A 20,946-nucleotide genomic window follows, 5' to 3' on the forward strand; every position below is an offset into this window, starting at 1 on the left:
CACATCAAGCAGCTTGGTGTTATTGACTGGCGCAGTCGGCACACAGCTGATCTGGAGAGGGTGCACGGTGATATTGGGGCGCCCATGCGTCTTGCACTCCCATACCGGCAACGTGAGCCTGCCCACCACGCCGAGCGGCCCATAAAACACAGCTGCCTGGCTGCCCGTCTTGTGCAACTCACAGCAGCTGCCATTTTCTGCTGCTAAGTGGCAAGGAAGCGGCTCCATGCTGGCCAGCTGGGCTTGCCGCTGCTGGAGCTGCTGCTGGCGCTCCTGCCGCTGCTGCGCCGCCCGGCCCGGCAGAGAGGCCAAGAAGGCATCCACGTCCGCTCCGAGCCGAGCCTCCCAGTGATCACGTTTGCGTCCTTGCCGGTCGCCCCAGCCTAAGAAGCCGCTGGGTGCTCGCTCATCCTCGTTGTCATCCCTCTCACCCCGCCGCCTGGCCTGCCCTGGCACATTGAAGGGAGCTTGTTGTCCTGGTCTACTTGCACGGGATCTTTTTGGCTGTGGCCCGTCTAGAGGCCTGGGGGCCGTGGTCTTGCTAACCACCTTCACCCTAAAGTGGTGGCTCATGTCCTAGAAAGCATATTACGGTTGCTGGGATGCCAACAGAACAAACGGGAGGGAGAATGATGCATGATTGAGGATGATGTCCCCAATGACCCTCCAGGTGGGGGGCCATCATGCCCATCATGGGGCACATCCTTACCGGGAGGCCTACCTGGGTCGCTCCTGAGGATGCAAATGAACAAGCCCCCAACTGGGCAAAGCGGAGTGAGTGAGCATGAAATGAAATACGGAGACTTGAATGGAGGCTTGAATGAAGAAAAAATCAACAACGGTTCCTGTGCTCTCAATGGGGGGGAAGAAATAGTGCCACTCAAAGCATATGCCAAGGGGATTGGGTTTGAGTTTGAGTTCAAAGTATTGCAAAAGGGATGCCGCGCTCAAAGGACGCCGAGATGAAGCCGAGATGCTGTAATGCAAGTACCACTCATTCAGAGGGTGCCACGGGAAGCTGATCAAGTGAGGTGTTGCTCTCCATAAACCACGCCTGCGCAGCCTTGACTGAGATGTCTGCAATGATGTCGTGCAGCCGGGGGCTGCCCGGCTGGGTCTTGCGCTTGGACAGGCCCACGCCGCTCTTCATGCGCTCCTGGGTCTGCGACAGCGGCCGCTCCTTCTTGCAGGCTGCCATCCAGGGGTGAGCCAGCACCTGGAGCAGGTAAAGCAGGCATCAGCAAATGGCAGCCGAACGCCGACGCTCCAGGTCCTCTTGCTGCTCAAAAATGCCTACTGTACATCCGTGCAAGCCATGCACTTGATGAGGCCCAGTGCTGCCATCAGCGCAGTCTGGCGGCTGCACGCACCTGCTCAGGGGTCAGCCGCTTGGCGGGGTCCACCACGAGCAGCTTGGAGATGAGGTCCTTTGCCTCCCGGCTGACAGTCTTCCACACCTTGTCTGAGAACGAGAAGGTGCCACGTATGATGGCGCTCAGCAAGAGCGGCTGGCGCTCATTCCAGAAAGGCGGGTAGCCGCCCAGCAGCATGAACAGGATGACGCCGCAGCTCCACAGGTCACAGGCGGGGCCGTACACATTAAGTGACGGCACGGCCTTGGGAGAGCTCCGCTTCTTGCCGGCGCGGATGACCTCGGGCGCAATGTACTCTGCAGGCAACAGCGCGCGGAGGGAGAGGGGCAGCGGTGGAGGGGCTGGGGTAGGTATAAACCACGGGAGCCATGCTGTGACAGACGGGCGCTGCAGGCAAACTCGCGCTGTGCATCTGCATTGCAGATTCGACTGCAAACAAGACAGCTCCCGCAGGCTACCCACGTGATGTGCCACACACAGTCCGCATCTGGTGGAGCGCGTTGGGCGTGTGCTGCTTCATTGCAATCCTGCACATACCGGGCGGAGCAGCTTGCTGCTGCAGTGGGCCCAGCAGTTCACGAGGTTGCCACAACAGACTGCCACGCAAGCAGCAGGACCTGCTCTGCCCTGGCCGCGCAAGCTACCAACTACCCTGCGATCAGCAGTCAGAGGGAGCAGCCAGCCAGAAGGCAAAGCTCACCCAAAGTCTGCAATCTTGACGGTGCTGATGTCGCCCTTCTTTGCCAGCAGCAGGTTGTCCAGCTTCAGGTCGCGGTGCACCACGCCCCTGCACCGCCGGACACCGCAAAGCAGCAGCAATCAGCACAAGGGGGCAGCGCAGACTGCCAATGCAAGCGCTGGCAAGCCACATGCGGGCTTCATGCGACCTCGTGAAGGGGCACTCACACAGAGTGCAGGTATTGAACGCCGCGCATGAGCTGGCAGAAGATGGCCCGCGCATCTGCCTCACTGTAGTTTCCGTGCGTGTTCACCGCGTCCAGCAGCTCGCCGCCTGCAGTAGCAGCAGCAGCAGCAGCGTCGCAAGCTCGCCCAGCCCCGGCGCTGACGTTGCTGCGCCGCACTCCCTGCCCTGCTCACCTCGCAGCAGCTCCATGATCAGGTACACCCTGTTGTTTTCAACGAAGTATTCCTTCATTCCCACCACGTTGGGATGCTCCAAATCCAGCACGGCGTCAATCTCCCGCAGCGTGTCCGTGCGGTTTTCCTGGTCCTCTTTTGACTCGCTGTCTGCTGGCGGAAGCGACATGATCTTGCAGGCCCACTGCTGCTTGGTTTCCCGGTCTGTGATGATCTTCACCTTGGAGAAGCCTGCAGCAGCGGCAGGGGCGCCGTGGCGCGAGTGTCGGCGAGGCCAGCTGGCGACGGGGCGAGCGGCCAGATCAGAAGCCACGGCAACGGCGCATCCTCCCAAGCCTCACCTCCAGCGCCAATAGTTCCTCCAACACGGTAGACATCCCTCAGCCTGGCGCCTTTGCGTAGCTTCTTGCCCTCCCTGCACAGCAAGTGACGCCGGCGGCGGGTGCAGAGTCGGGACCTGCCGGGGGCGGGCGCCAGCACACTCCGCGTGCGATTGCGGCTGGCAGGGGCCCCGTGCTCACTCAGGGAAGGGGCCTTGGTCGAAGATTTCCTTGGCCGCTGGCGCCGACCCCACGGGCGCGGAAATGCAGGCACCCATGCTTCCGGTGCAACAACCTACAAGCCGTGTGGCTAGCTGGGTGGGATGCGCGGCTTGTGTTCAAGCAAAAATTAGAAGAAATGGGCGGGTTTTTGGATGAGGGCCGTTTTCGACCGCCACAAATCGTGACGCAACAGCGGAATCATGACAGGACAATCTAGCGGGTGCTGGACTTTGACTGCCTTGCGCTCAGGAGTTGCTGCTACCGAAAGTCAGACAGAAAGGCCTCTTCTCGGCAGGCCTCCCCCCGCGGCATGCATGTGCCTCTGCACCACAGACCAACTAAAGACCAACCCTTCTAACGGCGTCCGACAGCAGACTGCCAGCAGACTGCCAGCCCGGAATGCAGTTTCTCAGGCTGCACCCAGCGGGCGACTGTCAACAGCGGCGATGGCCAGCGGGTGCGGTTGCGGCGGCGCATGCCCGGTGGCGCTCCCTCCAGTCAGGCTGGCTGTTCTATAGCAGCATGCTGCCTCGCAATAAAACCGTGGCGACTCGCCAAAGGCTGGGCATCAAGCCAAACGCCTCCAACTGGTTCAGGCCGGCCACTCAACCACAGGCTGCTGCAGCGCCGCTGCCGCCGCCGCTGCCGATGCGTCTGCGATCACATCGTGCAGCCGTGGGCCCTCCTCGCTCGGGCGCTTGCGTAGCCTGTTGAGGATGCCCGTTCGCATACGCTCGCTCGTCTGTGGCAGCCGCCGCGCCTGCCGGCTGCATCCCACCATCCAAGGGTGTGCCAGAACCTGCACCAGCAGCAGCATCAAGGAAGGCATCGGCAACAGCAACAGCCTCTCATGCCCACCGCTGCCTAGCATGTCCAAAGAGCGATGCGCACCTGCTTAGGGGTCAGCCGCTTGTCTGGGTCCACCACCAGCAGCTTGGAGACGAGGTCCTTGGCCTCTCTGCTGACCTCCTGCCACACGGGATCGTCAAATTCAAACTTGCCACGTGAAATTGACCGGAGCAGCAGTGGCTGGCTCTCGTGCCAGAAGGGCGGGTAGCCGCCCAGCAGCATGAACAGGATGACGCCGCAGCTCCACAGGTCGCAGGCTGGGCCGTATGCGGTGCCGGCGGCGGTGGCGATGATGTGCTTGCTGGCACAGACCACCTCTGGCGCCATGTATTCTGCAGAAAGGTGTGGCAAACAGGCTCACAGCCCATCTGCTTTGTTAGCAGGGCCATTGTTGCTGCGATACAACCACTGCGACTGAAGCAGCAGACAAGAAAGAGAAGGGGCACGTACGTGGCGTGCCAACCACAGTCCTCATCTGCCTGAGGCCATACATGGGATGTAGCTTCCTTGCGACCCTGCGCAAGCAGCGCAGCAGATGGCAATGGGCGAGTTGAATTGAGTGGCAGCCCAAGGAATTGCAGCGGGCACATGCCTTGCCGAAAATGCACAGCAAGCAGCTGGGACCCCTACCCAAAGTCTGCAATCTTGACGGTGCTGATGTCGCCCTTCTTTGCCAGCAGCAGGTTGTCCAGCTTCAAGTCGCGGTGCACCACGCCCCTGCACCGCCAAACACCGCAACACAGCAGCAATCAGCACAAGGGGGCAGCGCAGACTGCCAATGCAAGCGCTGGCAAGCCAGGTGCGGGCTTCATGCGACCGGCGCACTCACACAGAGTGCAGGTATTGAACGCCGCGCATGAGCTGGGAGAAAATGGTCTGCGCATCTGCCTCACTGTAGTTTCCGTGCGAGTTCACCGCATCCAGCAGCTCGCCGCCTGCAGTAGCAGCAGCAGCAGCGCAAGCTCGCCCTGCCCCGGCACTGACGCTGCTGCGCTGCACTCCCTGCCCTGCTCACCTCGCAGCAGCTCCATGATCAGGTACACCCTGTTGTTTTCAACAAAGTACTCTCGCAGGGCCAACACGTTGGGATGCCCCAGGCCCAGCCTGACCAGCACGTCTACCTCTCGCATGATGGACCTCCGCCGCGCCGGCTGCCGCCCCGGCCGAGGCAGCGACATGATCTTGCAGGCCCACTGCTCCCCGGTGGCTCTATCTGTGGCCAGCTTGACCACTGAGAAGCCTGCAGTGGCAGCAGATAAGAGTGAGGGACACCAACGGTGAGGACGTGCCCAGGTGCGAGTGCTGGCCCAGGAGGACCGGTGCACCTCCAGTGCCGATGGTTCCGCCTAACTGGTACACATCTTTCAGGGCATCTCTCCGCAGTTTTTTTCCGTTGCTGCAGCAGTGTTGCAGGGCGGCGTTTCGGGAGGGCGGCGCCTTCGGGTGGGAGGGCTGCGCCTTCGGCGCCCTCTTGACCGCCCGGTGTCGGCATGGTTCCGAATGAGGCTCATGCGTGTGTAGGCTCACTCTGGGTATGATTCATCGTCGATTCGCTGCGCAGCGCTTACGGGAGCAGAAGCACAGCACCCCCCCATGGCCCTCAGGACAAGTTTGTTTGTTCTGGATTCAAATCAAGGCTTTTTTGGCTGTCGGGGATCGGGGGAGCGTCTGCGAAGGCACCTGGCCATGCCTCGCGACAGGCTGGCGCCCGCTGGAGGCGGGACGGTTGAAAAGATGAGACTGAGCTTCAAGCAAGTGAAAATGTGAACCATAGATCACATGTCATGAAACCAGCAAACATGGATCCATGCTTGCAAACGGGGTGCCCGCTGCAAACCTCTTCAACCGCACCTTGTGTTGACCAGCGCCAACGCCGACGCCTCACTCTTTCAGTTTCCCCCGCACCGCCATGCCATAATCACAATACTTGTCCATATGTGTGAGTGACAATGGCTACTCACACAGCGTACCGCCTGGAGGCTGGCACCCAGGCACCCCATGGCCGCGTCTTGCGCCTCCAGCGCGCCACCGCGCGAAGCATGGCGCCGCCGCCTGCGCAGTGTAGAGTCTCTTCCCCCCTTTTATTTCTCTGTTGATCTGCGGACTAGTTTCAATGACACAAACACGGAGCAAGGAGAAGGTCAAGGCGCTGCTCAAGAGCGCGTGGAAGGCTGGCGAGGCTCTGCTCCGCAACAAGACCAAACTCGAGCTGAGTGTGCTGGGCGCCACAAGCGAGGTGCCCTGGGGCCCGACGGGCGCCGCGATGGCAGGCAAGTTTTGCGGCGTGCCCAAGGCCTATGGAAGCCAGGGGTCTGTTGGCTTGGCAGGCCAGTGAGCGTTGCGCATTGGGAGACGACACGGGTTGCAGGGCGGCGGTCGTCGCAACCACCGGCCGCACGGCAGCGGGCGGCGGTGGCACGGCGGCAGCGGCGCCCGCTCAGCTCCTCACCCCTGCTGCCGCGCAGAGATTGCCGAGGCCAGCTACGACGCGGAGAAGTTCCGCCAGGCCTGGGGCGTCATCCTGCAGCGCTTTGAGTGCGAGCCGCCGCAGTGGCGGCGCGTCTACAAGGTGTGAATGCGCGCGCCGCGGCGCCTCTGGCCCGCGATGCGAGCCTGGCTGCCGCGCCCCCCGGCAACCCCTTCCCCTGATGCTTGACGGAGCAATGTCCTGCTTCGTCTCACGCAGCAGCAAGCTCACTATGGCCTCCCTTGTTCCCCGCGCACCTGCACGCCCCCCTCACCACCCAACCACCCACCCACCGCGCGGCGCCGTTCCGCAGGCCCTTCTGTTGACCGAGCACCTGCTGAAGAACAGCGGCCAGCACGTGGTGCAGACCATCCTGGATGCGTCGGGGGTGATAGAGGGCCTGAAGCAGTTCAAGTACTTGGACGAAATGAACAAGGACCATGGCATCAACGTGGGTGCTGCCACCCGCCGCCGCCCGCCCGCCCAGATACCATACACGCCCCGCGGGGCTGGCCTGGGCTCTTGTGCTGCATGGCACACATGGCCCACCACCTGCGCCACTCCAGCGCGGGGACGGCAGCGCGGCGGGCACTGGAAGCAGTGATGCAGGCGTGAGGCGACAGCCGCGCGGGCCCTGCCTTGTCCCGCCTCCGCAGGTGTCCAACCGCGCCAAGGAGCTGAGCCTGCTGCTGGCAGACCCCGACCGCATCAGGTGGGTGGCGGCAGGTGGCCGCGGACGGCCCCCCCAACCGTCAGGCTCCCTGCATTGCCAAGCCCCCCCACTGTGGTGCAACACATGCGCCGCTGCTCCAGGCTGCCTGCCCCCTGCTGCCGCCTCGCCGCCCCGCTGCCCGTGCCTTGTGTCGACTGCCGCCGCCGCTAACGCGCAGGGCGGAGCGGGCCAAGGCCAAGGCACTCAAGGACAAGTTCAAGGGCGCCACGCGCGAGGATATGGCGGCGGCCGCCCCGCCCGGCGCCGGCGCCGGCGCCGGCACCTCCTGGGCCGGCGGAGCGCAGCCCAGCCCCTCGGCCGGCTCTGCCAGCAGCGCCAGGGGCGCGCACGACGACGCGGGCGCCGCTGCGCGCTTCGGCCAGCTGGGCCTGGTCGGGTCGCCGCGCCCCGCGGGGCGTGTGGCGCTGCCGGCGCAGGACGTGGGGGAGGGTGAGGACGAGGGGGAGGAGCTGGCGTGCGGCGGGCGCAGCAGCTCCACAACCTCGACCAGGCCGCCTGCCAAGGTGGGTGGCGCAGCAGGCAGGTGCACTGGTGCGGAGGCCAGCGGGTTTGCGCTGGTAGCGCCACCGCAGTGACGGCCAGCGCCACCGCCGTGGTGTGCCAGCGCGCACCTTCTCTCTCGCTCGCACGCACACCATCACCACCCGTGATCTGCTGGCATGAATGCACGCCTCTCCCTCTCCCTGCCCTCCGCCTGCCTGCCCCCCATGCTGCAGGGCTACGCCGCAGTGGGCGCCGACCCTGTGGCCGCCACCGCGCAGCGCATCGACGGCCTGCGCCAGGCGGGGGTGCTGCGTGACGACCCGCCCAGCCCCGCAGGCTCTGCCTGCTCGGCGCGCGGCGCCGCCGGCGCCTCCCCCAGCGCCGCCATGCCCAGCTCCAAGTCTTGCGAGGACCTCAGGGTGGCGCGCTCCGGCGGCTCGCAGGTCGGGCGGCGCTGGCGGGTGCCCTGCTGGCGGCTGGGCTCCCGGCGGCCGGCAGCGCGGGCAGGCTCTGGAGGGATGCTTGCCCCGCCGCCTCCAGCGTGCAGCCACCAGCCTGGGGTCATGGCATCGTCACACTGACCAGTACCGTCCCGCAAGAAAAAAACCGCCCTGCCCTGCCCGCAACACACGCTGCCTGCAGACCAGCAAGCCGTCGCTGGCTGAGCTGACGGCCCGCAAGGCTGGGCCCAAGAAGCTGCAGGATGTGCACGTCAGCCCCGCCATCAAGCAAGCCCTGGGGGGCATCAAGCTGGCCCCGCCGCCCACCACCAAGCCCGTGCCAGCTGCGGTGGCGCTTCCGCCGCCGCCAGCCGGCCGCGGCACCGCCAGCCCGCCCGCAGTGCCACACCAGCACAGCGGCGCCAGCGGCGGGCACAGCCCAGCTGCTGCCAGCACCTCGGCCCCCGCCAGCCCCACCAGCCCTGCCGCACTGGCAGACCTGCTGGAGGCGCCGGCTGCCGCGGCAGCACCTCACAGCCCTGCGGCGGCACGCAGCGCAGGCGGTGGCCTGTCCTGGACGGCACACGGCAGCCCTGGTGCCAAGGCTGGCGCTGCCGCCCTCGGCCAGGACCCTGCACCCTTTGATGCCTTTGGCACCTTCCAGCAGAGTGAGGCTGCAGCCGCAGATAGGTGGCCGGTGCAAAGGGCTGTCGCGCTGCATCAACCGACCTTCTCACCGCTGTTTGCTTCACCACTGTTGTGCTGCTGCACCTGCGACTTGCAGGCCCAAGCAGCGGACCCGCCAGCCCCGACGCCGGCTTTGCCGCCTTCACAAAGCCCGGCGGCAGCCCCGCACGTGCCATCAACCTGACTGCCGCCGCGGGGCCAGCCTCCGGCAGTCCGACCGCGCTGCCGGCGCACCTGTTTGCCGAGCCGGCGCTGCCCCCTGCCTACGGCAGCACTGCAACCTGGGGCACCCACCTGGCTGGTGTGAGCCCCAAGCCGCCCCTGGCTGGCGCAGCGGCGGGCACCCCGTCTGGTGGCAGCAGCCCGGGCAGGCTCAAGGCGGTGGCGGCGGATGACGCCTTTGCAGAGTTTGACCCCTTCGGCAGGCAGTAGGCAGCAGCAGATAGGGCGGCAGGCAAGAACGTAGGTAGTCAGCAGGAAACGGCAGCACTGGCGCGATGTCAGCGGCATGCCACGGCAGGAGCAGGCAGCCAAGACCCCAATGTACAGCAGGTAGCAGGCCTGGCCAGCTGCCCTTTCTTTGGTAGATGCTTTACAAGTGCTGTTTGCAAATTAGTTTTTGCGTTTATGCGTGGGGAGAGATTGGGTTTGAAATGCGGTAGGACCAACACTGTACGATGTAGAGGGGCAATAGGCGCCTCCTGTTCACAGACTCATGGCACGGCAGGGCTGGAGAAGAAGAAGAATCGGTAAGAATAGGTGGGGAGTGCAGGGGCCGAGGGGCGCTCAAAAGAGGGGGCGAAGGGGGCGGCACGTGCACATGGCTCATGCAGCCTACGGGCCTGGAGGGGGCCTGCGGTGCACGCGGGCATGGTGCAGAGTGTCCTGTGCTCTCCTCGGCAGCCGCCTGGTCGGTGCTGAGGGTGGGGGAGCGCTCAGCTCAAAGTCAAAACTCAAAATTGGAAGGGTCGGCGGCCGCGCGCCAGAGAGGCGGGCAGGCGCCGCACCAGCAAAGTGCGGCCGATCGGGACTTGAATCTTGGATGAAAGTAGGCGCTGCTCTTGGCGAAGGCGGCGGCGCAGGCGGCGGCGGCCCAGTTCGAGGCGAGGCTGCCGCCGATCCCGCGCCGCCAGCTTCGGCAGTGTGTGCTGTACAGATGGGCCCAGCCAAGTGCGGCGCGCCGCTGTGGTGGCTTAGCTGCTGCTAGTCCTAATCCTACTCCTAATCCTATTGGGCAGCATGGGCTCGGCCTACATTGCTGCCATGCCGCCCGCGGCGGACGCTGCGTGAAAGGTGAGGCTGGCAGCTGACGCGGGGCTCCTGGTGGAGCCGCCCCCGGCACCGGCCTGGATGCCTGCCGCCAGCTGCGCCGCCAGCTGCGGGTCATGCTGGAACGTGAAGGAGTTGGTGATGAGCTCCCGCAGCAGGCCCGCAGGCTGCGAAGGATGGCATTCTGCGGCAGCGAAACGGGCCAGGGAGGGAAGGGGGGAGGGTGCGTAAGTATGGAGCGGGACCAGAGGCCGGCACCCGACTGGAAACGCTGGTTCACGGCTGGACGTCAGAGGCATCCACCACAGGCAGGCCAGTGCAAGCACAGACAGAGATGCGGGTGGTGGCGGGCCGGGCGGGCCAGCGGGCGGGGGCAGCGGTTTCTCACCCACCCTCGGGCCGGGTCTTGATGGGGCGCAGCCTCTTGTGAACAAACAGGAAGTACTCGTTCTCCACCTGCGGTGGGGTGGGGGGGTGGGGGTGGGTAGGAGGGAGGCGCGAGCCTGGTTACGAGCGGTACACGCGTGTACGGCGAGGGGCCAGACCAGTAGGGGTGAGGAGGAGGAGGAGGATGTAGCAGGCAGGATGCCAGGGGAGGGGCGGTGCTGGGCTGCTGGGGGGTGGCCCAGCAGGAGGTTTGACCACCCGCCCTGGCTGGCCCCTGCTCCCCACCCAGAGGCCCACCTGGTGCTCCACCAGCAGGACCTGGCAGGCGGCGTGGATGGCGGCCTGGTGCTGCGCCGCCGACTCGCCGGAGGAGCGCACGTGTCCGGTGGGGGAGGGCATGCCGCCCGAGGCGGAGCCGCCCAGGCTGCTGCTGCTGCTGCGGGAGTAGAAGGCGGCGGAGGAGCTGGCGGAGGTGCAGCTGCTGTAGGAGCCAGACTCGGAGACGGGGCTGCAGATGACGTCCACGCCCGAGTGGTGCGGGCAGGCCGCGCCGCAGGCGGTGGAGCAGCAGGTACCGGCTGGCGCCGCCGCCTGCAGCGTGCCAAAGCCGCCAGCCAGGCCGCACTCGAGGCCGTGGGGGACGGCGGCGCGCTGGCGGCGCCGCCGCGCCGTCAGGCGCTGGAGGAATAGGAAGCAGCCGCTCATGGCCACCGCGCAGATGAGGGGGAGTAGGGTGAGCAGCGTGCCGGTTGCGGTGGCAGTGGCGGGGTTACCCTCCACAGCCAAGGGCCCTGCAGGAGGGGGAGGCGGCAGCAGAGGGAGGCGCAGGAATGAGTGGCGGGCAGGACAGCGCTGGCTGCTAGGGCGGCATGTTCGCGTGGAAGGCTATCAAGTGCGCAGGCACGGTCGCATCAGCAGCGCAGAGGGCAGCAAGGGTGCAGGCTTTGGAGGTGGTGGGCATGCAGCCGGCGCAGAGGCGGAACGGAGGCGGGCAAGGGTGTGCGGGCGGCAGCGGCGGGCGGGGCTTGCCTAGGATGTGGGGATAGAAGACTAACAGAGCAGAGCCCAGGAGTAGCTCAGAGGCCAGCCAAGCGACCTGGAGGTAGAGGGCTGCCTGCGCGAGGGTGCCACGAGGGGTCGCCGGATTGCTGCCGCCTGCGGTGGTCGTGCCAAAGGGCGGCGACGGGGCCTCGGAGGCGCGCCGCCGGCGCTGTGCCTGGTAGCTGACTGCGCCTACGCAGAGGAGGACGGCGAGGCGGAGGAGGCAGAGAAGCAGGAGATGCTGGATGCCTGCAGTTGGAGGGGGACGGGGGAAGTCACAGGCCTCAGCGAATGGCGGCAACGGGCAGCGGCGGGGAACAAAGCTGCCGGTAGTGCGGTGGTGCACTGGGCGCTTGGCCAGGCCATCGGGACGCGGCGATCATCGCCTGGGACCGATTGCCGGTCGCAGAGAGGCTCGCCAGCGCCCGCCAGCGCCTTTCGCTGTATTGCACCTTGCCCCCCATGTGGGCCATGCAAGGGGGAAGGCCCACCCCTGGGCTGCCCCGCGCCCCGCTGCACCGCTCATTGCGCACCTGCGGGTGCCTGAACAAGGGTCCACAGGGCAAGGGTGGCCAGGAGCGTGTAGAGGAGCACCACAAGCTGCCAGAGCCGCAGAAACTCGGGAAGCCGGCCGGCGGGGTCTTTGTCCGTCAGCAGCCGCTCACAACGCATATCAGACTAGAGAGGCGAGCATGTGGCCGCCATTCGCCGCTTCAACACACAAATCTGTGGAGATGGAGATCTGTTCGGCCTGGCTCGGCGAAGCCTGGCGCTGATGCGGGGTCAATTGAGAGATAAGTGACAAAGCAGAGATGGATGGGAAGGCAATGGGGGCGGTGTGAATGAGGTCTGGCTGCTGCACGCGGTGAATCAGCATGGGAATGGGGCTTTGGAAAGCGCGGCATTTGAAGCGCGACCCTTGGGAATCGGCCCCTCCAGGTCCTGGCGGTCGGACTGGGCGCCAAGTAGCGGCCGCAAGCCGTTCTGCGCTCTCCCGCGCAGGGGTGTGTCCATGCCCTGCATGTGAGTGACTCCGCGCGCTTAAGCGCTGCCGCTCCGCGCTGCTGGCACTCCCGCAACCGCACTCTGGAAAATGCCGCCTTTGCAGCGATACAACAGCGACATGCCGCCTCCCGCACGCTCCTCAGTCGTGTTCTCGCTTCGCTCGCCGTTCACGGCCGGGTGGTTACATTTACTGTGGTTTGATGCCACCGCTAGTGATCGGGGTGGGTTCACGATCCAGTGGAGCTAGCGCCCACCGCCATGCCCAGTCAGACGAGCAGCCCTCACTGCCTTGATTTTGACAGCCGTGTCCGTCTTGAGGGCCACCGCCCTGCTCACCCGGGCCGCCAGGGAGCCGCGGCTGAGCGGCCGCTCGTCGTCGGCGGCTCCTGCGGCTGCTGCCGCCGTGCCGCCGCCCGTGCCACTCCGCGACGCAGTCAGCGAGGCCACGCCGCCGGGCCCCACCCCGCTGCCGCCGCTGCCAGTGGACGGCTGCTCGATCACATACTGCAGCGGCGCCTCCCCCTGGCGCTTGCCCGTCAGCACGTCGGCCGCGCGCTCGCCGGCGGCGGCATCGCTGCCGTCGGCTGCCAGTAGCGAGTACTGTGCCAGCAGCTCGTTGGTGCGCTGCTCCAGCACCCCCAGGTACTGAATCAGGTTCTTGTCTGTCACCCCCTCCCCGCCCTCGCCCAATAGCTCCAGCACCGCCGGCGTGGCACACCTGCGGCAGGTCAGGGTGAATGAGAGGGCCGTGGTGCGACGCGCCGGCAGGTGGAGTAATGCATTCAGCGGGGCTCAGCAGCATCTGGTGCTCCACATAAGCAGCAGGCAATGACATCGCAGGCACCCAGTCAGGCATGCCAGGGCAGCTGCAGGCAGGCAGCAGCAGGTCTGGGTGGGCCGCTCCCCAGCCACCCCACCCACCCGCAGCGGTTGAACATGTCGAGCACCGCCGCCCTGAGCGAGTTGACTGTGGCCACAGCCTGGCTGTGCTTGCCCTCGTACCCCTCCGCCGCCTCCTCCACCGCCACCAGCTCCGCGCCCAGCGCACGCAGCGCCTGGCTACGGTCGTCGTTGGCCGCTGCCACCGTCTCAGCCCGGTGCCGCTCCACCTCCACCCTGCAGGGATGGGGCCGGCACGGTGGGAGACAGGGTGGGCAGACAACACCGGCCGTGTGACATGCTGCGTCATAGCCGCATAGTTGGCAGCCCAGGCTGGCAGCACACGTAGAACAGGCCATCTGCGGAGAGCAGGTGGCGGCGCCCTGCCACCACCCACCTGAGGCTGCCAATGCTGTCCTTCAGCTTGTCCACCTCAGCGCTCAGGTCGTTCACATAGTTGAAGAGGCTGAAGTTGGCCTCCTCGCCCTCCACCAGCGCAGCCAGCAGCTCATCTGCATCCTCTACGCCTGTGGGCAGCAGGGACGGTGCGGGAAGGCGGTGCACGTGCAGCTTTGGGGCAGGGCTGTCAGCATGCTGATGAGGTGCATGTTGCCGTCAACTGCCAACATTGGCAACGCCTGTCTCTCGCCCACTACCGCGCCAAGTTGCGCCCTCACCTGTAGCAACCAGCACCTTGCTGAGCGCTGCCTTGAGCTGCTTGACACGCTCCGGAGCAGTGGCCGCCGCTGCAGCAGCGTTGCCCTCTGCTGGCTCGCCCTGCGCACCAGCAGCGTCGCCTCCGCCGCCGGCTGCGGTGCTGCGCACCAGTGCTGAGCGCCGCTTGCTGGCTGGGGCAAATTCCTGCCTGAACAGCTGAGCCATCTGGTCCTCGCGGGCGGCGATGTCGCGCGCGCGCTGTGCCTCCCTGCTGTGCCTGTCCTGCTCCACAATGTCGGTCAGCTGGCGCCACTCGGCCTCGTAGTTTGCCACGTCCTTGTCCGCCTGCGCCTTCACCTGTACCTGCAGGATGAGCGCCTGCAGGGGCAGGCCCCGGCAGCCCAGTGTGTGTGACTAGCCAGTAGGGAAGGAGCAGGGGCTGTGGAAGCATTCGCATGGCGCAAGTGGAATGGGCTGAGCAGCCGCGCTCACAGGTCGCTGCCCTGCAGCTGCACCTGCGGCATTCCCCCGCTACTTGGGCCACGCCTGCCCTGCCCCCTCACCTTCTCCCTTGCCTCGTGCGACTCTGCGATCCGCGCAATCACCTCCACCATCTCTCCCTTCTGGCGCGCCAGGCCCCGCTGCAGCTTGCCCGCCAGCTCGTCAAACAGCAGGCGCTCGCGGCGCAGCGAGTCGATGCGGGCGCGCAGCGCGCGGCTGCGCGCCGCCGCCTCGTTGTACCGCACGCTCGCCTGCTGCAGCCGGTTCTCCAGCACACGGATGCGTCGCTGGACCTGCGACACAGGCCGGCAGGTTTATGGACCAGCGCACCGTGCTCGGCGTGCGTGCATAGGCAGGCCAAAGCCCACAGAGCCCAGGCCCGTCGTCTGTCTGCCCACCTTTGTGTACTGCTGCGCCGAGTTGTTGATGCCGCCCATTTGCACCCGCTGCTCACCGATGCGGCCCTTGAGAGCCTCCACGCCGTGCTCCAGCTCCGCCTTGAGCCGCTGCTCCTCGGTAATCTTCAGGGCGGCAGCAGCGGTGATGGGGCAAGTGACAGCAGAGCGACCGCGGCAGTGAAACAATGCCCGCCTGCCCTTTTCCCACCACAGTACGTGCTGCCTTTCCCGCCCCGCCCTTTCCCGGCTGCCCCACCTTGACCACATACACATCGGCCTGCTCTTGGAGGTTGGCGATGAGCGCTGCCGCAGTCTGCGTGGTGGGGTTGACGCTGAACTTGTTCTCCAGCATGAACTCCTCCTTGAGCTTCAGGTTGTCGGCGGCAATGACCTCGATTGCTGCGCGCTGCTTGCGCAGGAACTGCGCATTGTCGGCAGGGCGGGGCGGCGCTGCCGCCGCCGCCGGCGCCGTGGCGGGCGGCATGGCTGTTGAACAGTTATGGGCGGGGTGAGGCCCTGGCAGTAAAATCACAAGCTGTTTTGGCGCTTTCAGAGCGCTCTGGCTGCGCCTGGCCCGCTTTGCGCCTCTCGGAGGTGGGACCCGCTGGGGGCAGGTTACGCAGAGCAGGCTGGCACGCTGGCTTCTTGATTTGATGAAAGCAATTGCGAGACGTAGTGGCTCCAATTGCCGTGGTCAGCGCGAGAACGTGCTGTGGCGTGCTGTGGGGCTTTGCCGCCCTGGAGAACCAAGACCCGCAACCCACGCCCAGGGGAGTTTGCCGCCCGACTGCTTAAAGATCCAGCGTGCCCGGAGGCCGCCAACCCCTCGATCAGCCCCGCGCCGGTGGTGAAACCCTCTCCCGGCAACCAGTGGGCCGCTTGTTCACTCAGATCAGGACCGTCTAGCGAGGCGGGGATGGGTCGGGACGTCGAGACCCCAGAAAGCCAGTATGGGTGAGTGCCCACCCCGATCGCCCTACCACCCAGGCTCTGGCCGTGGGCACCGGCGGCCGCCTGGCGGAGAACGGCTCGGCATGGAGGTCGTGGGTCGGGGTACTGGAGCTGGGTGGCCAGCTAGCGGGCTGCAGAGCAGGAGTGCAGGCGGGCGGCAAAGCCCTGGCGGGTCGGCGCAGGTCGTCGGCCTGCTGCCACTCGAGGCCTGTGGCTCTGTCTGTGCTGAGCCCCACCGTGCTGCCACCCCCCGCGCCTGCCTGCCTGCCCTGCAGCTACATCAAAAAGGTGTCGGGCCCCGTCGTGGTGGCCAGCCGCATGGGCGGCAGCGCCATGTATGAGCTGGTCCGCGTGGGCGCCGAGAAGCTGATCGGCGAAATCATTCGGCTGGAGGCAGACACAGCCACCATCCAGGTGCGCTACGTGCGGCTGGGAGCAGGGGCTTGTGAACTGCGGCTGGCATGGAGCGGTGCGCTGCCGTGCTGCACCACAGGCAGCGGTGCAGTGGCAGACCCCTAGCTGGCGGCTGCCTGCAGGTGTATGAGGACACATCCGGCCTGACTGTCGGCGACATTGTCATCCGCAGCGGCAAGGTGGGCCTCTGCGCGCCTGTGCTTGCCCTTGGCGGCAGCTGCAGTTTGAGAGCAGGGCATTGAGAGCTGTTTGTCTGCTGCTGCCCTTTTGCTCTTTGCCCGCGCCCGTTCACGGCGCGCGCCGCCTGCCTTGCCCTGACCGCCCGCCTGCAGCCGCTGTCTGTGGAGCTGGGCCCCGGCATCATGGGCAACATCTTTGACGGCATCCAGCGCCCGCTCAAGCAGATTGCCGCGGACTCCGCCTCCTGCTTCATCCCACGCGGCGTGGACGTGCCCGCCCTGGACCGCAGCCTACAGTGGGAGTTTGAGCCCACAAAGTTCAAGGTGGGCTCACACAGGGTTTCTGGGGGCCATGGCAAAGCCGTGCTGCTGGAGGCGAGCTGTGGCAGGTTGTGGCTCCACCCGGTTTTGCCTCTTGCAACGCTCCCCAGGCCCGTGCCCCTTCCTCCTGCGCCCCTGCTCCTCGCCCGCCGCGCTCATCTGCGCCCCTCGCCCTGCCCGCTCCCCCGCAGGTGGGCGACCGCATCACCGGCGGCGACATCTACGGCGTGGTGCACGAGAACTCGCTGATGGATCACAAGATCATGCTGCCCGCCAACGCGCGCGGCAACATCTCGTACATCGCGCCCCCCGGTGGGTGCCGCAGCGGCGGCGGCCAAGTTGGGGGGATGCGAGCACCACGAGGGGCGGCCTTGCCTGCAGGCGTGCCTTGAAGCTGGCAGCTTGTGCTGCCAAACCGTCGGAGGGGGGCGCAGCTTGCATGCCAGTGCTCATCGTGTGCAGCCTGAGTGGTGGCCTCCCTATCACCTGCAGGCTCCTACACCATCACTGACAAGGTCATTGAGGTTGAGTTTGGCGGAACGAAGAAGGTGCGGTTTAATTTTGGTTTGCTGTGGTCGCCGTGACAGCCAGCAACCTCTGGTGCCCTGCCCCCTCATCGGTCACCCTTCCATCCCACCTGCCCCCATACCCTGGCCCCCCCCCCCCCCTTCTCTGCTTGCAGGAGTATAGCATGCTGCAGCTGTGGCCTGTGCGCGCGCCGCGGCCTGTGGCGCAGAAGATGCTGGCCAACACGCCGCTGCTGACGGGGCAGCGCGTGCTGGATGGGCTCTTCCCCGGCGTGCTGGGAGGTACCTGCTCCATTCCCGGCGCCTTTGGCTGCGGCAAGACTGTCATTTCACAGGTGCGGGTCGTGCCTGGGCGCGGGTGCGGTGGCTGGCTGGCTGGCTGGCTGTCGCGCGCCCTGCTCTGCCGTAGCTGCGCTAGGCTCTGCCTGGTGCGCATGCTCCTGACCTTGCTATCTGGCTCTCACCCCCCCGCCCACCTGCGGCCTGCCTGCCCTGCCTTACAGGCGCTGTCCAAGTACAGTAATAGCGACGGCATCATTTATGTGGGCTGCGGCGAGCGCGGCAACGAGATGGCGGAAGTGCTGATGGACTTCCCACAGGCAAGCAAGCCGGAGTGCTGTTGGATGCCTGTGCAGCAGCCTCATGCCGCTAGCTGTATGGGTCATGGCTGCATCTTGACAGTGTCGCAGCCCTTCCCCTTTGCGCCGCCCTGGTTCTGCAGCTGACCATGACGCTGCCCGACGGGCGTGAGGAGAGCATCATGAAGCGCACCACGCTGGTCGCCAACACTTCCAACATGCCCGTGGCGGCACGCGAGGCATCCATCTACACAGGCATCACGCTAGCAGGTTTGTGGTGGGCGTGTGGCGGCCAACAGGTGGTGCGGCAGGCAGCAGGATGGCAAGTCCATGGCAGGCCAGGGAGCAGCTTGATTTGGGATCGCCCCGTTGGTTTCCTGCCATGCTGCTGCTTGCCCTGCCGACACGCCTGGAACACCTTGTACTGCTGTAACCTCCCTGTACTGCTGTACTGCAGAGTACTTCCGTGACATGGGCTACAACTTCTCCATGATGGCCGACTCCACCTCCCGCTGGGCCGAGGCGCTGCGCGAGATTTCGGGCCGCCTGGCGGAGATGCCCGCAGACTCGGGCTACCCCGCCTACCTGGGCGCACGGTGGGTGCAGCGCCAGTGTGTGCCTGTGTGTGTGTGTGCGCGCATGGCGGGATATGGGACTTGCGGGCTTCTGAGCTTCTGCCGTGGTGCTCTGCCAGGGCTTGTGGGCTGCACAAACTGTCAATACCAGCAGCCGCAGCAGCAGACTACCATGGGCTGATGCCTTGGCTGATGCGCCTGCCGTGCTGATGCCGCCTGCCTTCTCATGCGCCGACCATGCCTCCACCTCCACCCTGCTCTCTGTCCTGTGCCTGCCCGCAGCCTGGCGTCCTTCTACGAGCGCGCCGGCCGCGTGTCTTGCCTGGGCTCGCCCAACCGCGAGGGCAGCGTGACCATCGTGGGAGCCGTGTCTCCACCTGGCGGCGACTTCTCGGACCCTGTCACCACCGCCACCCTGTCCATCGTGCAGGTACTTGCAGGCCGCCCGCTGCGGGCTGTGTTTCAGGCCTTTCTGCACCTGCGCTGCTGCTGTATCCTGCCGGTTGCCTTCACAGCAAACCTCTGCCGCCATCGGGCCACACCTGGCGCTGCCGCCAGAGGCAGTTAGTGGGCCAGCTGACCTCCCACCTCCCCGCCTCCTGCCCCGTGTGCTCTTCCTCCTGGCAGGTGTTCTGGGGCCTGGACAAGAAGCTGGCGCAGCGCAAGCACTTCCCCTCCGTCAACTGGCTCATCTCCTACTCCAAGTGCGCTGGATAGCCGCTGCCGCTGCCGTGGCCAGCAAACAAGCTGCCCCTAGGTGCCGCTGCCGCCCCATCTGGCATAAGTGCCAGTGCCCTGCACCGCGGCGTGTGTCTCACCACGGTTGCTTGTGCTGCGTGTGCTGCAGGTACATCAAAGCGCTGGAGCCCTTCTACGATTCCTTTGACCCCGAGTTTGTCAACTCCCGCAAGGCCACCCGCGAGATCTTGCAGAAGGAGGACGACCTCAACGAGATTGTGCAGCTCGTGGGCAAGGTGGGGTGGCGGCAGCTGTCTTGCCTGCATGGTGGGCAGCCAGCAGAGCGCGCCACTTGCGCCCTGGGCGCCACTGGCGCCCTGGCACTAGCGCGCGCCTGCGCCTGTGCCTGCACGCCTGCAAACCGGGTCCCCTGAAACTGACCGCCTGCTACTCACCTGTCGCCTTTCCCTGTGCCTCGGCTGCCCCGCAGGATGCGCTGGCTGAGGGCGACAAGATCACGCTGGAGGTGGCCCGCCTCATCAAAGACGACTTCCTGCAGCAGAACTCGTACAGCAAGTGAGTTGAGGCGGGGCTGTGGGCGGTGGAGGGTGCTGGGGCATGACTGACTGGGGGCACGGGGCACAGCATGCAGCCTGTGTTTCGCCTCTGGGCCGCCGCCGCCTCTCGGCCACCCCCTGCTGCCTGACCCCCACGCCCTGGCCCTGCGCACTGGAACCCTTGTGCCTGCAGGTACGACAAGTACTGCCCCTTCTACAAGTCCTGCGACATGCTGCGCAACATGATCACCTTCTACAACGCCGCCAACGACGCGGTGGAGCGCACCGCGGCCGCCGCCAGCGCGGCCGACGGCAGCGGCGGCAAGATCACGTACAACGTCATCAAGGCGCGCCTGGGCGACCTGCTGTACAAGCTCAGGTGGGCCTGGGGCGGGTGTGCGGTGGTGGCTGGGTGGGGCACCTGCTGGACGCCAGCCGCAGGCCTGCCGCTGCGGTGGTGGTTGCCGCTCTCCCAGCTTGGCATCAGCCACTTGATACCGGGCTGGACTGCCGTTTCCTGCTGCCCCCTCTCACGGCCGCCTCTCGATTTCCTGCCCTCGTCACTCTAATGCCACTGCAGCTCCCAGAAGTTTGAGGACCCGGCGGAGGGCGAGGAGGCGCTGAAGGCCAAGTTCAAGGCGCTCAACGAGGAGATCCGCGACCGCTTCCGGGCGCTGGAGGAGGAGTACCGGTGATGCGGTGGGCGCTGAGCTGGCGCCGGCCTGCCCGGCGCGGTGCGGCCGTGGCAGCGATGGGCGGCAGTGATGTCTCGCTGCCACGCTGTGCACGGCTGGGTCCGGTTGGAGGTTGGGACGCGTTTGCGGCCAGGCCAGACGCCGCTGTGCCCTGCCCCGCTGTGCCCCGCCCCGCTGTGCCCCGCCCCGCCCTGCCATTCCGCCAGCTTCTGCGACCCCAGGCTATGTCCCCCTCTTCTTTTTGTATCCCTTGCTGTGCCCCTTTGTTCCACACACACACTGTTTGTTGGTTCCTAGTGTGCTGTATGCGTGTGCCCGCTATTGCGCTGCTTCCCCACCCACCCACCCACCCCAACCCCTCTGTACCCTCAAGATTGGCTGCAACATCTGCCCGGCGGAGGCACCACAGGCAGGGAAGTGGGAGGACTGGCACTTGGTGGCTGAGTAGGAGAGGGCACCCCGGTTCTTTGACCGCGCACTGTGCCTGGCGGTGCCGCTGGTGCCTGGCTTGGCCTGTCAGGAGCTGACCCCCGGCTGACCCCCAGCGGGCACAAAGGGCGGGCTGCCCGCATGATTTCTGGGCTCCACAGCTGCCTCATTCGACCCTGCAGCCGGGCTTGTGGTTGCACACAGTTTCTACCGCCGCTGGCGGCGGTGCCCTG

The 20,946-nt window shown here is 66.1% G+C and overlaps 6 protein-coding genes across 6 annotated transcripts; 2 read left to right on the top strand and 4 right to left on the bottom strand.

The window, feature by feature from the left end:
- Positions 1-994: 994 nt before the first annotated feature.
- Positions 995-3,069, bottom strand: CHLNCDRAFT_141552 (hypothetical protein; the record flags this gene model as incomplete). Its single annotated transcript, XM_005843086.1, has 8 exons — positions 995-1,216; positions 1,371-1,669; positions 1,836-1,900; positions 2,074-2,160; positions 2,280-2,385; positions 2,472-2,702; positions 2,813-2,886; positions 2,993-3,069. 8 exons carry the CDS (start codon positions 3,067-3,069, stop codon positions 995-997), a joined length of 1,161 nt encoding a protein of 386 aa, XP_005843148.1.
- Positions 3,070-3,537: 468 nt separating this feature from the next.
- CHLNCDRAFT_33257 (hypothetical protein) lies at positions 3,538-5,494 on the bottom strand. Its single transcript, XM_005843087.1, has 8 exons — positions 5,390-5,494; positions 5,188-5,258; positions 4,878-5,102; positions 4,692-4,797; positions 4,493-4,579; positions 4,313-4,377; positions 3,905-4,194; positions 3,538-3,812 (listed from the first exon to the last, which is right to left on the bottom strand). Exons 1-8 carry the CDS (start codon positions 5,455-5,457, stop codon positions 3,606-3,608), a joined length of 1,119 nt encoding a protein of 372 aa, XP_005843149.1. The 5' UTR covers positions 5,458-5,494; the 3' UTR covers positions 3,538-3,605.
- Positions 5,495-6,044: 550 nt separating this feature from the next.
- On the top strand, positions 6,045-7,042 carry CHLNCDRAFT_13992 (hypothetical protein; the record flags this gene model as incomplete). The annotated part of the gene is made up of 4 exons (XM_005843052.1): positions 6,045-6,146; positions 6,330-6,431; positions 6,643-6,780; positions 6,986-7,042. Coding segments are annotated over 4 exons (399 nt in total), but the record flags the coding sequence as incomplete, so codon positions are not given.
- A 2,880-nt stretch (positions 7,043-9,922) lies between these two features.
- On the bottom strand, positions 9,923-12,041 carry CHLNCDRAFT_141555 (hypothetical protein; the record flags this gene model as incomplete). Its single annotated transcript, XM_005843088.1, has 4 exons — positions 9,923-10,125; positions 10,334-10,397; positions 10,626-11,119; positions 11,903-12,041. The coding sequence occupies 4 exons, from the start codon at positions 12,039-12,041 to the stop codon at positions 9,923-9,925; spliced, it is 900 nt and encodes a 299-aa protein (XP_005843150.1).
- A 576-nt stretch (positions 12,042-12,617) lies between these two features.
- CHLNCDRAFT_141556 (hypothetical protein) lies at positions 12,618-15,293 on the bottom strand (the record flags this gene model as incomplete). The annotated part of the gene is made up of 7 exons (XM_005843089.1): positions 12,618-13,092; positions 13,296-13,490; positions 13,651-13,780; positions 13,931-14,288; positions 14,474-14,704; positions 14,810-14,932; positions 15,066-15,293. The coding sequence occupies 7 exons, from the start codon at positions 15,291-15,293 to the stop codon at positions 12,618-12,620; spliced, it is 1,740 nt and encodes a 579-aa protein (XP_005843151.1).
- A 298-nt stretch (positions 15,294-15,591) lies between these two features.
- On the top strand, positions 15,592-20,284 carry CHLNCDRAFT_56410 (V-type H+ ATPase subunit A; the record flags this gene model as incomplete). Its single annotated transcript, XM_005843053.1, has 16 exons — positions 15,592-15,763; positions 16,036-16,174; positions 16,297-16,353; positions 16,507-16,677; positions 16,866-16,986; positions 17,167-17,222; positions 17,357-17,536; positions 17,705-17,800; positions 17,923-18,049; positions 18,237-18,375; positions 18,637-18,784; positions 18,982-19,058; positions 19,202-19,328; positions 19,523-19,608; positions 19,783-19,968; positions 20,170-20,284. Exons 1-16 carry the CDS (start codon positions 15,726-15,728, stop codon positions 20,282-20,284), a joined length of 1,863 nt encoding a protein of 620 aa, XP_005843115.1. The 5' UTR covers positions 15,592-15,725.
- Positions 20,285-20,946: the final 662 nt, after the last annotated feature.

The sequence above is a fragment of the Chlorella variabilis genome (genome assembly GCF_000147415.1).
Source record: "Chlorella variabilis unplaced genomic scaffold CHLNCscaffold_35, whole genome shotgun sequence".
In the NCBI taxonomy this organism is placed as follows: Eukaryota; Viridiplantae; Chlorophyta; class Trebouxiophyceae; order Chlorellales; family Chlorellaceae; genus Chlorella; species Chlorella variabilis.

Excerpts from the sequence above, each read along its gene's own strand:
- CHLNCDRAFT_33257 (XM_005843087.1), bottom strand. The coding sequence starts at position 5,457 with ATGGGGGGGTGCTGTGCTTCTGCTCCCGTAAGCGCTGCGCAGCGAATC. Across the intron at positions 5,103-5,187 it reads CGGAACCATCGGCACTGGAG|GCTTCTCAGTGGTCAAGCTG; the intron begins GTGCACCGGTCC and ends CTGCCACTGCAG. Across the intron at positions 4,378-4,492 it reads GTCAAGATTGCAGACTTTGG|GGTCGCAAGGAAGCTACATC; the intron begins GTAGGGGTCCCA and ends CTGCTTGCGCAG.